Source organism: Mesocricetus auratus, unplaced genomic scaffold (assembly GCF_017639785.1).
Source record: "Mesocricetus auratus isolate SY011 unplaced genomic scaffold, BCM_Maur_2.0 Super-Scaffold_100003, whole genome shotgun sequence".
Classification (NCBI taxonomy): Eukaryota; Metazoa; Chordata; class Mammalia; order Rodentia; family Cricetidae; genus Mesocricetus; species Mesocricetus auratus.
In genome coordinates this window covers 11,214,491-11,226,689 of record NW_024429188.1, presented here as the reverse complement: position 1 = coordinate 11,226,689, position 12,199 = coordinate 11,214,491, and the positions used below count along the sequence as shown (strand labels likewise).

The following is a 12,199-nucleotide window of genomic DNA, read 5'->3' as shown; positions in this document are numbered from 1 at the left end:
TTCATCCCTTGTTTCAGACTTTTAAATCTGACTATGAAGATATACCATTTGTTGCATTCTAATAAACAGTACTTTTTCACTTCTTCTTTTGTGAACTTGTTTTTAGGTCAGCCATTTAAACTGGATCCCAAATCTGCTCATCGAAAACTGAAGGTGTCCCATGATAACCTGACTGTAGAGCGAGATGAGTCATCATCCAAAAAGAGTCACACACCTGAACGCTTCACAAGCCAAGGGAGCTATGGAGTGGCTGGAAACGTGTTCATTGATAGTGGCCGCCATTACTGGGAAGTGGTCATAAGTGGAAGCACATGGTAGGCAGCTTCTCTGTTTTCCTCTAACTGTAAAAAGGCAAAAGTTATTCTGTACTTTGTCAAGGATCTCAACTTTGTCAAGGTTATAAGTTTAAAACCAGCATGAATTCTGAAGAACCAAACCTACCCCTACAATAATGATACACAATTAACATCCCCCAAGTCAGTGTGTCTTCAACAGAAACCATTTACTAATGCTATTAAACACATGTATTTGTTTTAATTAATCTCATCCGGGTTTATACTTTAAGCTACAGGTTGGATCTAGGTGTATTCTGTGTCTCTGTTCCAAACACTGCAGAAATATAACATGATAGTGCAGGCCTATGATACCAGAATCTATGGAGCAGAGGCAGGAAGAGGTAGAGTTCAAGGACATCTTCATCGATCGATCAATAGATAGATAGATAGATAGATAGATAGATAGATAGATAGATAGATATGTGTGTGCACACATACATACTTGTGTGCACGCATGGTGTGTGTGTGTGTGTGTGTGTGTGTATTAAGTTCAAGGCCAAAAGAAAAAAAGTAGGTGATGTCATTCTCATTTTACAGATGAAGTGACTAAGGCATGGTCCCAAAATCATAAAATTCACAGTTAGCAGTTACAAATTCTGTGGTCAGGGGTCTGACTTTTAACTAGGAGCCCATAAACAACGGACAAGAGAGTTAATGTCTTGATTTTACAGGCCAGGAAATTTTTGTCCCAAGTACTAAGCCTGGAGCTGTTGTAGTGGGAAAGTAGCCACGGACAATGCTTATACAAATGGGTATGGCCGAGTGCCAATAGAACTTCATTTGTGAGAATAGGCAAGGGGCCAGAGTTGACCCCAGGGTTGTAATTTGTTGATCTCTGCTTTAACCACCCTAGCATGCCATTACTCACTGCAGGGTGATATAGTTTTGAAGTGTTATAATTATGCTTTAACGCATGAGGGAGTGTACTTAATGAGTGATAGCTGACATGAAAGAAGAGAAGTTGTAGAGAAGGATTCAATCAGGAGAGGGAGGGAGATGAAAGAGGCGAAAATGACTAAAGTTCATTACATAAAAGTATCAGGCTGCCAAGCAAGAAAACAATTAAAAACAAAAATAAAACTTAAGACCAACACTCAAAAGTGCAGAACATGAAAGTGATGAAGATACCAGCAGTGTTTGTTTTAATAAAAGCATGACAATGCCCTTCTAATATTAAAGTCATATTCATTTGAATCTATGCAAATAATGCAATGTACACACAGCGCACATAGCTGGGTACAAATCAACCCAAGTCTAACGAAGCGTGCACAAGTGGCTATCCTCACTCTCTTAATAATGGTATCTGCATTAGCTTAACAAGTAGCTTTTCATCTTTTAGTATCCTCCCAATTCTCTTTGCTTAGACCATTTTCATATTCTTTCATTCTGTCAGAGGATGGAGAACAAGTCCTACTTCTTCCCAGGCTTTGGGATTCATTGGTACTTGAAATCTATGTGATTGCTCACTGAACCTGGAGTTTAAGGATTCAACTGGATTGGCTGACCACCAGGGAATCCTTTTGTGTCCATTTCTCCAGTGCTAGGATTACAGGCACAGACAACCACACCTAGCTTTTCTTCTCCTTCTCTCTTTTTAACAACTTAATTAAAACACAATGACTTCATTACTCCCTCACTCTCCTCCTTCCTTCCTCTACCATGTCTGCCCACTCCTCCCAAATTCGTGGACCCTTCTCTTCTTTAACCGTTGTGGTTGCAGACACATATAAATGTATAAATACAACTTGCTCAGTCTGTTCAGTGTGGCTGCATACGTGTTTGTGGGCTGATCACTCAGTATTCAATAACCAGTCAGGGGCTCATCCAAGGGGAAGACTGATTCTCCCTCTCTCCGAAGTTGACTGCTTACAAGTCTTCATGTATGGGTGCTGGTGATATTTACCGTTGTTGAAATTGTTCAGGTCCTGTTTGGGTAGCAATGTTGTTGAAATGTCATGAGTATAGCTTCACTGTCATAGCTAGTTTTTTTACATGGAATCTGGAGGACACAGGTTGTGTTCTCTGAACTAACTGAACCATCTCCCTAAACTGGCACTTGAAAGTTTTAGCTATGCTGAGGCAAGATGAAAGCCTAAAGGTAAATAGAATTCATGTGCAAAAAAGCAAAGATTTCTAGTTAATTGATGTGCTTTATTAAGCTGGTATTTTGGAATCTACTGTCTAAATGATTATAACCCCATTAATAATTATTTGTGATAAATGATACCTGATCATTGTGATCTCATTGCCATTGATGAACAGTGTGGAAAAGTCCAACAGACTACTTTAGTTACATAAACGCAGATCAGTGTTACCTTTAAAACACGTTCCAGATGTCAAAATAACTCATGTGTGGGAAAAATAAATTATTGCAATTAGTTGCTACACATTGGGTCTTTACATGTAAACCTGATTGTGTCAATTAAAGAAAAATCACATGTAGGAAGTCATCTTGCATTTCCTAGACGGTAACAGCAAGGAAAGGTTGCCCCCTACAATTAAACAAACGCCTGTGACTTACAACAGTTAGTGACATACACACACATATATTTATATAAAATATATGCTTGATCTTAAATTAACTTGTACATTATGATTTATGTAATGGGACATGTTAATATTGCTCTGAGAAACAGTTTTTGTACTTTTTCATTTTCTTTATGTCTCACCGTGTAACTTAATGAAACATTATATTCTGCTGCACCTTTAAAACTCAGTGGAAATATGTCCATAGTTTCACAGATTGATGATATTATAATGGTACTTTCCTTTGCTTAATGGACTGTACACGTGGTTATTGTCTTGGTCTCAAATGCTGTTAACCTGTATTTGGTGTTAATTAAATAGTGTTAAGTAAGGCAGTAATAATGGGTTCATACCAGTATTACTAGACTGGAAGTCGAAAGGGCAGCATGAGATTTCTGTACTTTTCTTCTAATTTTACATTCTGCTTTTCTGAATGAAGACAGCCCTCCCTGCTGCAGCTCTTCAAAGGGTTCAATGGAGGTTAAAATGGGAAATAAACATTAGTGTTCTCTAATTTAAAAAATGATCTGCAACATCAAAAAGGAAACAATACAGTCATTGTTATTTGGGAATGCAAATTGAAGTTCCATGTTATCTAAAAAATTAAAATAGAGTCTGCTCAACGATATAGTATACCTTCAAGGGCAATACTTTAAATTGCAAAATGTGTATCATGGTGCTAGAGAGACAGTTTAGTTGGTAATGTGCCTGTTATACAGGCATAGGGACCTGAGTCATGATCCCTAGTATTCATGTAGAAGTCAGTCATTGGTGGCACATGCCTGTAACACTAGTATGGAGCTGGGGGGACACAGACAGGAGAATTCCCCCAGAGCTCACTGGATAAACAGCTTAACCAAATTAGTTACATCTGTATTTAGTGAGAGAGCCTGTCTCAAATAATAAAGTGGAGAATAATAGAGGACAACACCTAGTATTAAACTCTGGACTCACATATTCACACATGTGGGCACATATGTACACACACACACACACACACACACACACTGCACACACTGAAGTGGGAACACATATTCCAAAAACACATTGGTTAGCTCTTAGCAAATAAACAGAAGTCAGTCAACGACCTACAAAGATAAAGGGAGTGTGAAACTTACAGGATCTCTGGTGGGCCTGTGAATACAGGTTAGGAGTCTATCACTCCAATGCATGAGTCATGAGGACCTGCTACCCACTTCTGAAGCAGGTGCAACCTGAAGTCATCACATCTCATATCCATTGTCTGTCACTGGGAAACAGTGTCCCTGACCCTTTTCCTACTTCAGGCTCCTGTCCAAGGATATTGCAATTGCACAACCTGACCCAGACTAAAACAAAATGGGGCTTCTGGATAGTACAACCCAGAACTGTCTGTGCACAGGAGACTGACAGGAGGGATGGGAAGATGCCAGCAAGGTTGGCACACTGACTTAATGGATTACACTTATATCTTCTTTAGTTGTGGCATTTTTTTAATACACCTCTCTTAAAGCAATTGTATTTAAGATCTAACAATCTAACGTGTGATTTTTCTTTTTAAAAATGTTATTTTTAACCAAGACCAGTGAAGCTTTGCTCTCTGCTCAGGGTCAGGTATTATATGTCAATATCCAATTTCACTGGTTTCTGCTCTCACACATCAAAAGTTGAACTCAGGGTTATTCATTCTTGATTAACAATGATGTGTTTGGCTTATGATAATAACTGTGAAATGTTTAAAGGGAATGTATCAATTATGTAAAAAGAGATTAAGAAGCTTTGAATATTGTAGGAACATTGTTTAGAATTTTTATTTTTGAGTAGTAAGAAAGGATATTTAGAACAACCGCATAACTGTTTTTATTAATTCCTTTAGAATTTCATACAATGCATTTTGCACTTATACCACTTTCCTCAACCCCTTCTCTTAACACCTTACCAACCCTCCCATCCCTTCCCATCCAATTAACATTGCTTCTTTTTTTCTTCTTTCCACTTCCTGGGGAAGTCAGAAGAGGGCATTTAATCCCTTAGAGCTAGAGTTACAGGTGGTTGTGAGTCAGACTCAAGTCCTCTGGAAGATCAGTATATATTCTTAACAAGCCATCTCTATAGCCCTCACAAAGGTAGTTTCAAAATACCTTTCAAATGTTGTAGATAATATAGTTAGAAACATAGTGATATGTTGTACAATTTTTGATGAGAGGAAGATAGTGCAAAATGTCAATTGAAGTTATGACATTTTGAATTATGGTACATTTGAGTTCTGATTCCTATACATACTGCTAGTATGTCAATAGGTAGTAATGATAAAATAATAATTACAGAACATCACATACCAGCCATTTGATTGGAATTTAAAATACATTTTTCTTAATCTTTTAAATTGGGGATATGGAGACTATTCTTGTTCTGTGTTATAGATAAGACACTGAGGTTGAATAAAGACAAAAGACTTAAACCTTATAAGTGCAAATCATTTTCCCTGTTTGCCTTTGCCAAAATACATTAAGAGCCATGGACAAACAGCAGATATGATAGCAATTGCAAAGTTTAAGTCTGTTGAAAGAATAAGCCTGTAGAGAGTCATGCTTTCCAGTATGGCAGCCTTGTTCCACACATGTAGTTATTTAAATAAACTTAACGAAAACTAAAATTCATTGCAAGTGGGGCTTAGTAGTTCAAGTTCTACCACTCAGAAGGTTGAAAACAGATGGGTTGTGAGAGTCTGAGGACGGTCTGGGCCAAAGCATGAAAGTGTTTTTCAAAATAAATAAATAGACAGACAGATAGATAAATGTTCAGCCTCTTCCATACATATGCTGAAGTTGCATGCTGATAATCCCAGCAGTGAAAAATAAATGTATTTCTGACACCTACCCTCCTGAACATTATAGCTCAGCCTGACCTGCCTTGAATGTTCTCAGACTACTTACGTGAGCCAGCAGTCAGGCTAACTCCTTTAGCACAAAGCCTTACTTGTAATAGCATCTTAGTTATCTCATATCCTTTATTGTCTTCAGCACACTGTAGTGTATAGTGTCAGTTTCCCATCATGATGCCCTGTGTCATACAAAAGGATGCCATTGTGTATCACAAGCTCAGGAAATATCAAAGCTAGAGAATGATTGTGCTACCTGTACATTGTCTTTAATAAGGTAAAAAAATTCTTAAATCCAGGTATCCTAAATTATGGGTTGTCTGTAAATTTAAGGTTAATTTCATAGGCTCACCAGCTACAGTTCCAATGCCCAGTGGGTATATGGGGCTTGTGGCGTCCATACTGAACAAAGCAGAACACTTCAATTTTTACAGAAATGTCTGGGTTGAACAACACTGGTGCAGAGAATTGAATGTACAAAAGAGAATCTGAGCAATAAAATGAAAAGTCAAGATTCCCTTACAACATTTAAGCTGAAAAAGGGAAGATAGGCCAACACACTGGTCACCTTCCAACTCTATGTGTTTGGGAAGGAAAGGATGAGTATTTAGATTTACTCACTTCAAGAGAATGATTGGGGACAACAAACAGGCCCTGTGGACCACAGACCAAACTTTACTCACATGCAATGGTTTATTGTTTTTATCACTGCTGTTTTGTCTCTGCAGGTACGCCATTGGCCTTGCATACAAATCAGCCCCCAAACATGAATGGATTGGGAAGAATTCTGCTTCCTGGGCCCTCTGCCGCTGCAACAATAACTGGGTGGTTAGGCATAACAGCAAGGAAATCCCTATTGAGCCAGCCCCCCACCTCCGGCGTGTAGGCATCCTGCTGGACTACGATAATGGTTCCATTGCTTTCTATGATGCTTTGAACTCCATCCACCTCTACACCTTTGATGTGGCGCTTTCGCAGCCTGTGTGCCCCACCTTTACTGTGTGGAACAAGTGTTTGACGATTATAACCGGTCTTCCCATCCCAGACCATTTGGACTGTACAGAACAGCTGCCTTGAGCATGCAGGCCCACAGCAGCTCTGAGGAATAACAAAGGTTGAGGCCGCTGTTTAGGGGATTGAAAAACTAAGGCTTCAAGAGTGTGACTAAATCTCCCCAGCTTGTCCAGAAACCAGCTAAGATAGGGCTCCAGATGAGAGATTTCCTTCCTTTTGTTGTGTTTTTTTTTATTAAGTACAGGCTTTAATAATTTCTTTGCTTTTTTGTATTTAGAGGAAAATCTATAGATTATTTATAAAAGAAACATAATCTGGATTACAACTCTGAGGAATCACTTGGTTTTGTGCATTAAGATGCCCATAAGCTTACCAGCCCTTTACCAGTTTCATTTCATCAGTGTGTGAACTTGCAAAACTCTTTTTGTGGATGTGTGTTTATTCACTTTCTCACATTCTATTTCATACTGAGGCCATGCTAGGTCCTGTCACTTAGAATAACAGAATATGCAGCTATTTAAAAAATGAAAGTATTTTTGAATCTAGTAAGGAAGTAAACAGACTCCTGCACTCTGGTTTAACCTGAGATGTTGTAACTGTGATGTGAGAAACTTGTATTGGATCGAATAGAATGGGGTTGAAGGGAGAAGGAAAGAATTAACTTTGAACCTCAAGCTTAACTGTGACTGATGGGATGATCTGGGGAAGAAAAGGGTTTCTTAACCCTTTAGTCATATATTCACCCACTTCTCCAGGGCTGAAGCTTTTGGGCTAACGTCATGAATGAGACTGCAATTGAACGCGGTCATTTTGAATCTTACTAAAGATTCAAGAGTTCATGCTGTTTTGGGTTTTATCAAATGTAGAATTCTATTTCATCATATAAAACTATTTTCCCTTTACTAGTTATTTTAGGCCTGTGAAATTCTTTCACTACATTCAATAGGTGCCCTATTTTGCCCTTCCACAAATCAATTTTTCTTTTCTTTCTGGATCTGTGGAAATTAACATGTCCTGTCACAAACAGCAATCCTGTTTTCAATTGATTTTATTCTCTAGGACATCAGCACATGACCTTGAACACTACCATGTCCAAATATAAGTCACCAAAAACAGTATTTATGAGTAATGATATGACACATTACACAAAATACTAGTCACCAATGTACATGCCTCTAAGTTAGACTTTTAGCAAGCACACTTTGAAAGATGTAGACATCCCCTTATATTCTAGTATAGTTTATCATAGAGTTGTAAGAAAAAAATTCAAATTTAGTGTTCCTACAGGGGAATCTGCTAACAGAACCCGCTAATCAAATTTCAGATAAAATTCTTTTCATGCTGATCTGACACATTGTAGTGGTCCCTGGATTAAGACTTTCTCAGGTGGTCTTTGGCATGGGACATTGGCATGAGTTCACCTGTATAAATGGTTTCAATGCAAAAATATTTATCTGGGCCACCACATCAGCCAGCACTGCACGAAAATATTGGTGGATTGAAGAATTTTTTGATGATTTTGTTTTTAATCAAATCAACCATTTCCTGGAAATTCCTCAATTCACTCTCCATTTAAGCATCACATGTTCACAACTGATGTACTTGCCAATCTGATCTTCATGGAAGATAAAGCCAGCTTCCTGTGTCTTTTTGTCTCTTCCCTGGCAGATGCTGTGCATTTTCTTAATGGATAGATTTTATATATTTACTATATTATTTATACCCAGATGAATATTTTGATAGCAGCTTAAGACAATTTCATGTCTTAAAAATGGACACCTCAGTGGAAAAACTTTCATCTTTCTCTAGGGACTTCTTAGGACTTCTTGACAATATAAAAGTATGTATTTGCCTTCCCTGAATAAACTGAAAAGTTGTCTCAGTCATTTTTATGTACTTTTTGGGTAACTGGATAATAGATATTTTAATGCACTTTGTACACTTACAGGTTCTAAACAAAAGGGTCTAAAACTCGATTTCTGAGTTTTTAAAAACTCATGGTCTCCAGGTAACAATAAATGCTACAGTTTGCCTTATGATGTTAACATAAAACATTTCCTAGCAGGACACTATTTCCATGAATATGTTTTTCCGGTATAAAGATATTACTGTTCATATTTTCCCTGCAAGCTGTTTATGGTGTGTTTTGACTATTTTTGTAAGGACAACAGAGATTATGTTATAATTTTGTTGTGGAAGTCTTACTCTTGGCTAACTTAAAAACATTGTGGATGTAGCAGTTACTGTTTCAAGGTTGTCATATTTACAAGAAAATATGTATATTGGTGAAAGGCCACAGTGTTTAATTGCTGTAACGATGTAGAAAAGATTTCCGTGTGGATTTTTTTAAAGTCTAAAAATACATGATGTAAACATTTGCTGTAGTGTAACTCTGCATTTCCTTTGAACGGAATGTGGCCACTCACAGGAAGCATTTCCATAGAGGGGCAAAAGAGATGGCAGTGCCAATTAAATTAGTACAGTGAAACTGATGAGATGCCAACAAAGGCTGTAAAGGCTTGGCACCATGTGTATGTGAATGACTCAGTTGCCAAGCATCCTGCGTGCAGAAGATCCTAAGTTTGGTATCATGTTCTCTCTTCACCGTGATGAGACTCCTAGTGCTTTTTGAGCACAAAGCCAGCTTTTTCACTTTGTGCTTGACCCTGCATGTTATGTAGCCAGTCCTTGGAACAGGACTACAAAACATGGTACTGCTCTTCCTAATGGATAAAGAGAACATGGATCCAATGTTGAACGTTGCTTATTGGAGCTTGCTTGAGATTCATATTATTCAAGTACGAATCTAAATGGTGGATTAAATGAGTGTAGGTGTATAGTGAAGATTTTCTCTCCAGTTTTAAAAGAAAGTGACTTCAGAAAGTGACTGCATAGGAAATGGTTTCTGTGGGAGGGAAAGCAACCTGAACACGGACGGACTTTTTATTATGGTACTGATAAATGGACCTTGAACTTCCTGAGGAATGAGCCAGTGCCCTCCAACTCAAGATGAATTTCTGTCTCAGCTCCAGGAGCACATACAAATGGCTGCAGAGACATGTGCCTGCCTGTTCAGTGCATCTGGTGTTGGAAAGATGACATCTTGTCTCTCTTGGTAAAACATCAATGGCATGCAGAGACAATGACACTAGCAAGAGAAATGTTTTGAAAATAGTACTTCTCATCCAGGTCTTGATTTTGCTACCCACAAAGACATTTGGCCATATCTGGAGTCAATTTTGGTAGTCAAACATTGGAGACATGTTGTTCCTGGCATCTGGTGGGTAGAAGTCAGGGATGGCATTAAACATCCTACAGTTCACAGTGCAGCTCCTTACTATAAAATGATATCTGGCTCATGGTGTTAGCTGCGTCCTAGATTGTTATGCTTGAATGTTTGCCTTTTTTTCCAGGGACAAACAAAGAGAAAGGTGCAGCAGTCAATACCATCACAGGAGTGGTACCTTCATCACCAAAATTATTTGCAAAATACTTACAGAAAATCTGAATTCTAGAGCATTCTAAGACTGTGTGAATGCAAATTATTGAAATAAATGCTGTGATCCTATGGTATTTGTGTAGAAATGAGGTTTTCTCTATGCCTCCTTGTACCAGCACATATTCAATCCTGGTACTTGAGTCAACTGCCAAGCCCCTCAGTACCGAATCTTTTCTTGTTTTCTGTTGCTTCCTGGTTCAAAATAAAATCCTTTTGTGGCACCAAAACAGGTCTTTGTCTGGCTTTGTTGCCTTTCGCCGCTTTATGTTTTTCACATTCATGACCTGCACAGACATATCCTTGACTTCTACTTGTTTTTTCCACAATTTTATGCTTTGCAATTCATTTTTTGACACCTGAAACTCATATCCACTATCCACCCTTCCCCATTCAAAATATAGTTACTTTACAAGACTGAAAATCTCCTACAGGGAATTTTAAAAATATTTTTTAATTTAAATTAGAAACAAGCTTACTTAACATGTCAATCCCAGCTCCCTTTCCCTCCCCTCCTCCCCTACCCCCACCAGCCCCCCCAATCCCCACTACACTCTCCAGGGAGGGTGAGGCCCTTCATGGGGGATCTCCAAAGTCTGCCATATAATCCGGGGCAGGGCCTAGACCTTCCTCCCCCAGGTGTCCACATTGAGAGAGCATTGCTCCATGTGGAATGGGCTCCTAAGTAATTTCCATGGTACCCCAGAGAAGGGGAATGGGACAGGATCTCCTGAGTGGATTGGGAGCATGGGGGGAGGGGAGAGAGAGCTAGGGAAAATTGAAGGAGAGAAGAGAAGGGGAGAGGAGGACATGGGGGAGCACAATGGTTGAGTTGGGGAAGAATAGAGAAGAGCAGGATGAGAGATACCATAATAGAGGGAGCCACTAGAGTTTTGAGGAGAGATCTGGCACTAGTGAAATTTCCAGAGATCTACAAGGATGACACCAACTGGCAATCTAAGCGATAGTGAAGAGTCTATGTTAAATGCCCTTCTCAGATAATGAGATTGACGACCACTTTGTACGCTATCCTAGAGCCTTCATCCAGTGACTGATGGAAGTAGAGGCAGATACCCACAACTAAACACTGAACTGAACTCCTGGAATCCAGTTTCAGAGAGGGAGGAGTGAAGAGAAAAGGAGTCAAATCAAGGCTGGAGAAATACATAGAAACAGCTGACCTGAACAAGTGGGAGATCATGGGCCCCAGACTGATGGCTGACAGGCCAGCATGGGACTGATCCAGGCCCCCTGAAGGTGGGTGTCAGTGAGGAGGCCTTGGCAACCTTTGGGGCCTCAGGTACTAGATAAGTATGTATCCCTGGCATCCCACGGGGAATTTTAAAACACAATAAAAAGAAACTCCTTACGTAGTGGAAATCCAGTGCAAAGACTGTTTGGTGTCAAGCCTCACAGGGACGATAGACAGCAAACCGTGGTCTGTATAATGTGGTGTGGAGGCATCCTTCCAATTGGTTCATAAGTGCATACACATGCCCACACCCATGCCAGGAGCCACAGGAACTGACTTGCATCTTAGACATGCAAGAACGTTTGGAATAAGCAGAATGAGTTGCACAGAGCCACAGTATCAGGACCATCAAACACCTGTTGAAAGGCCTTTCCTGTCTCACTTCAGGCCTATCAGTCAAAACCTATGAAGAAGGTATCCAGCAATTTGAGTTCCAGCAAGCACTACACTAGATTCTGGTAATAATGAGAGTTTAGAAGACTCTTCTCTAGAGAAATCTCCATCCTCATAGCCCATGCAAAAAGGTTTTCCTAGTCTGAAATGTGTTTCTTTTTTTAGGCAGATTTTTTAAAATTTAAATCAGAAACAAACCTGTTTTACATGTTAATCCCAGCTCCCTCTCCCTCCCCTCCTTACCTGCCCCCCAGTGACCCTCTATCTCATCCCCTTTCTGCTCCTCAGGGAGGATGAGGCCTTTCATGGGGGATCTTCAAAGA

At 39.4% G+C, this 12,199-nt stretch overlaps 1 protein-coding gene across 7 annotated transcripts in view; it reads left to right on the top strand.

Moving 5' to 3' along the window:
• The window catches only part of Mid1 (midline 1), a 342,361-nt gene extending 331,900 nt beyond the window's left edge, over window positions 1–10,461 (top strand). For all 7 annotated transcript variants that reach the window (XM_040744030.1, XM_040744033.1, XM_040744031.1 and 4 more), the window contains exons 9-10: window positions 107–314; window positions 6,450–10,461. In XM_040744030.1, coding sequence (XP_040599964.1) covers window positions 107–314; window positions 6,450–6,798 — 557 coding nt within the window. In that variant the 3' untranslated portion in view covers window positions 6,799–10,461. The remainder of the gene's footprint in view (window positions 1–106; window positions 315–6,449) is intronic.
• The last annotated feature ends 1,738 nt before the right edge of the window (window positions 10,462–12,199 follow it).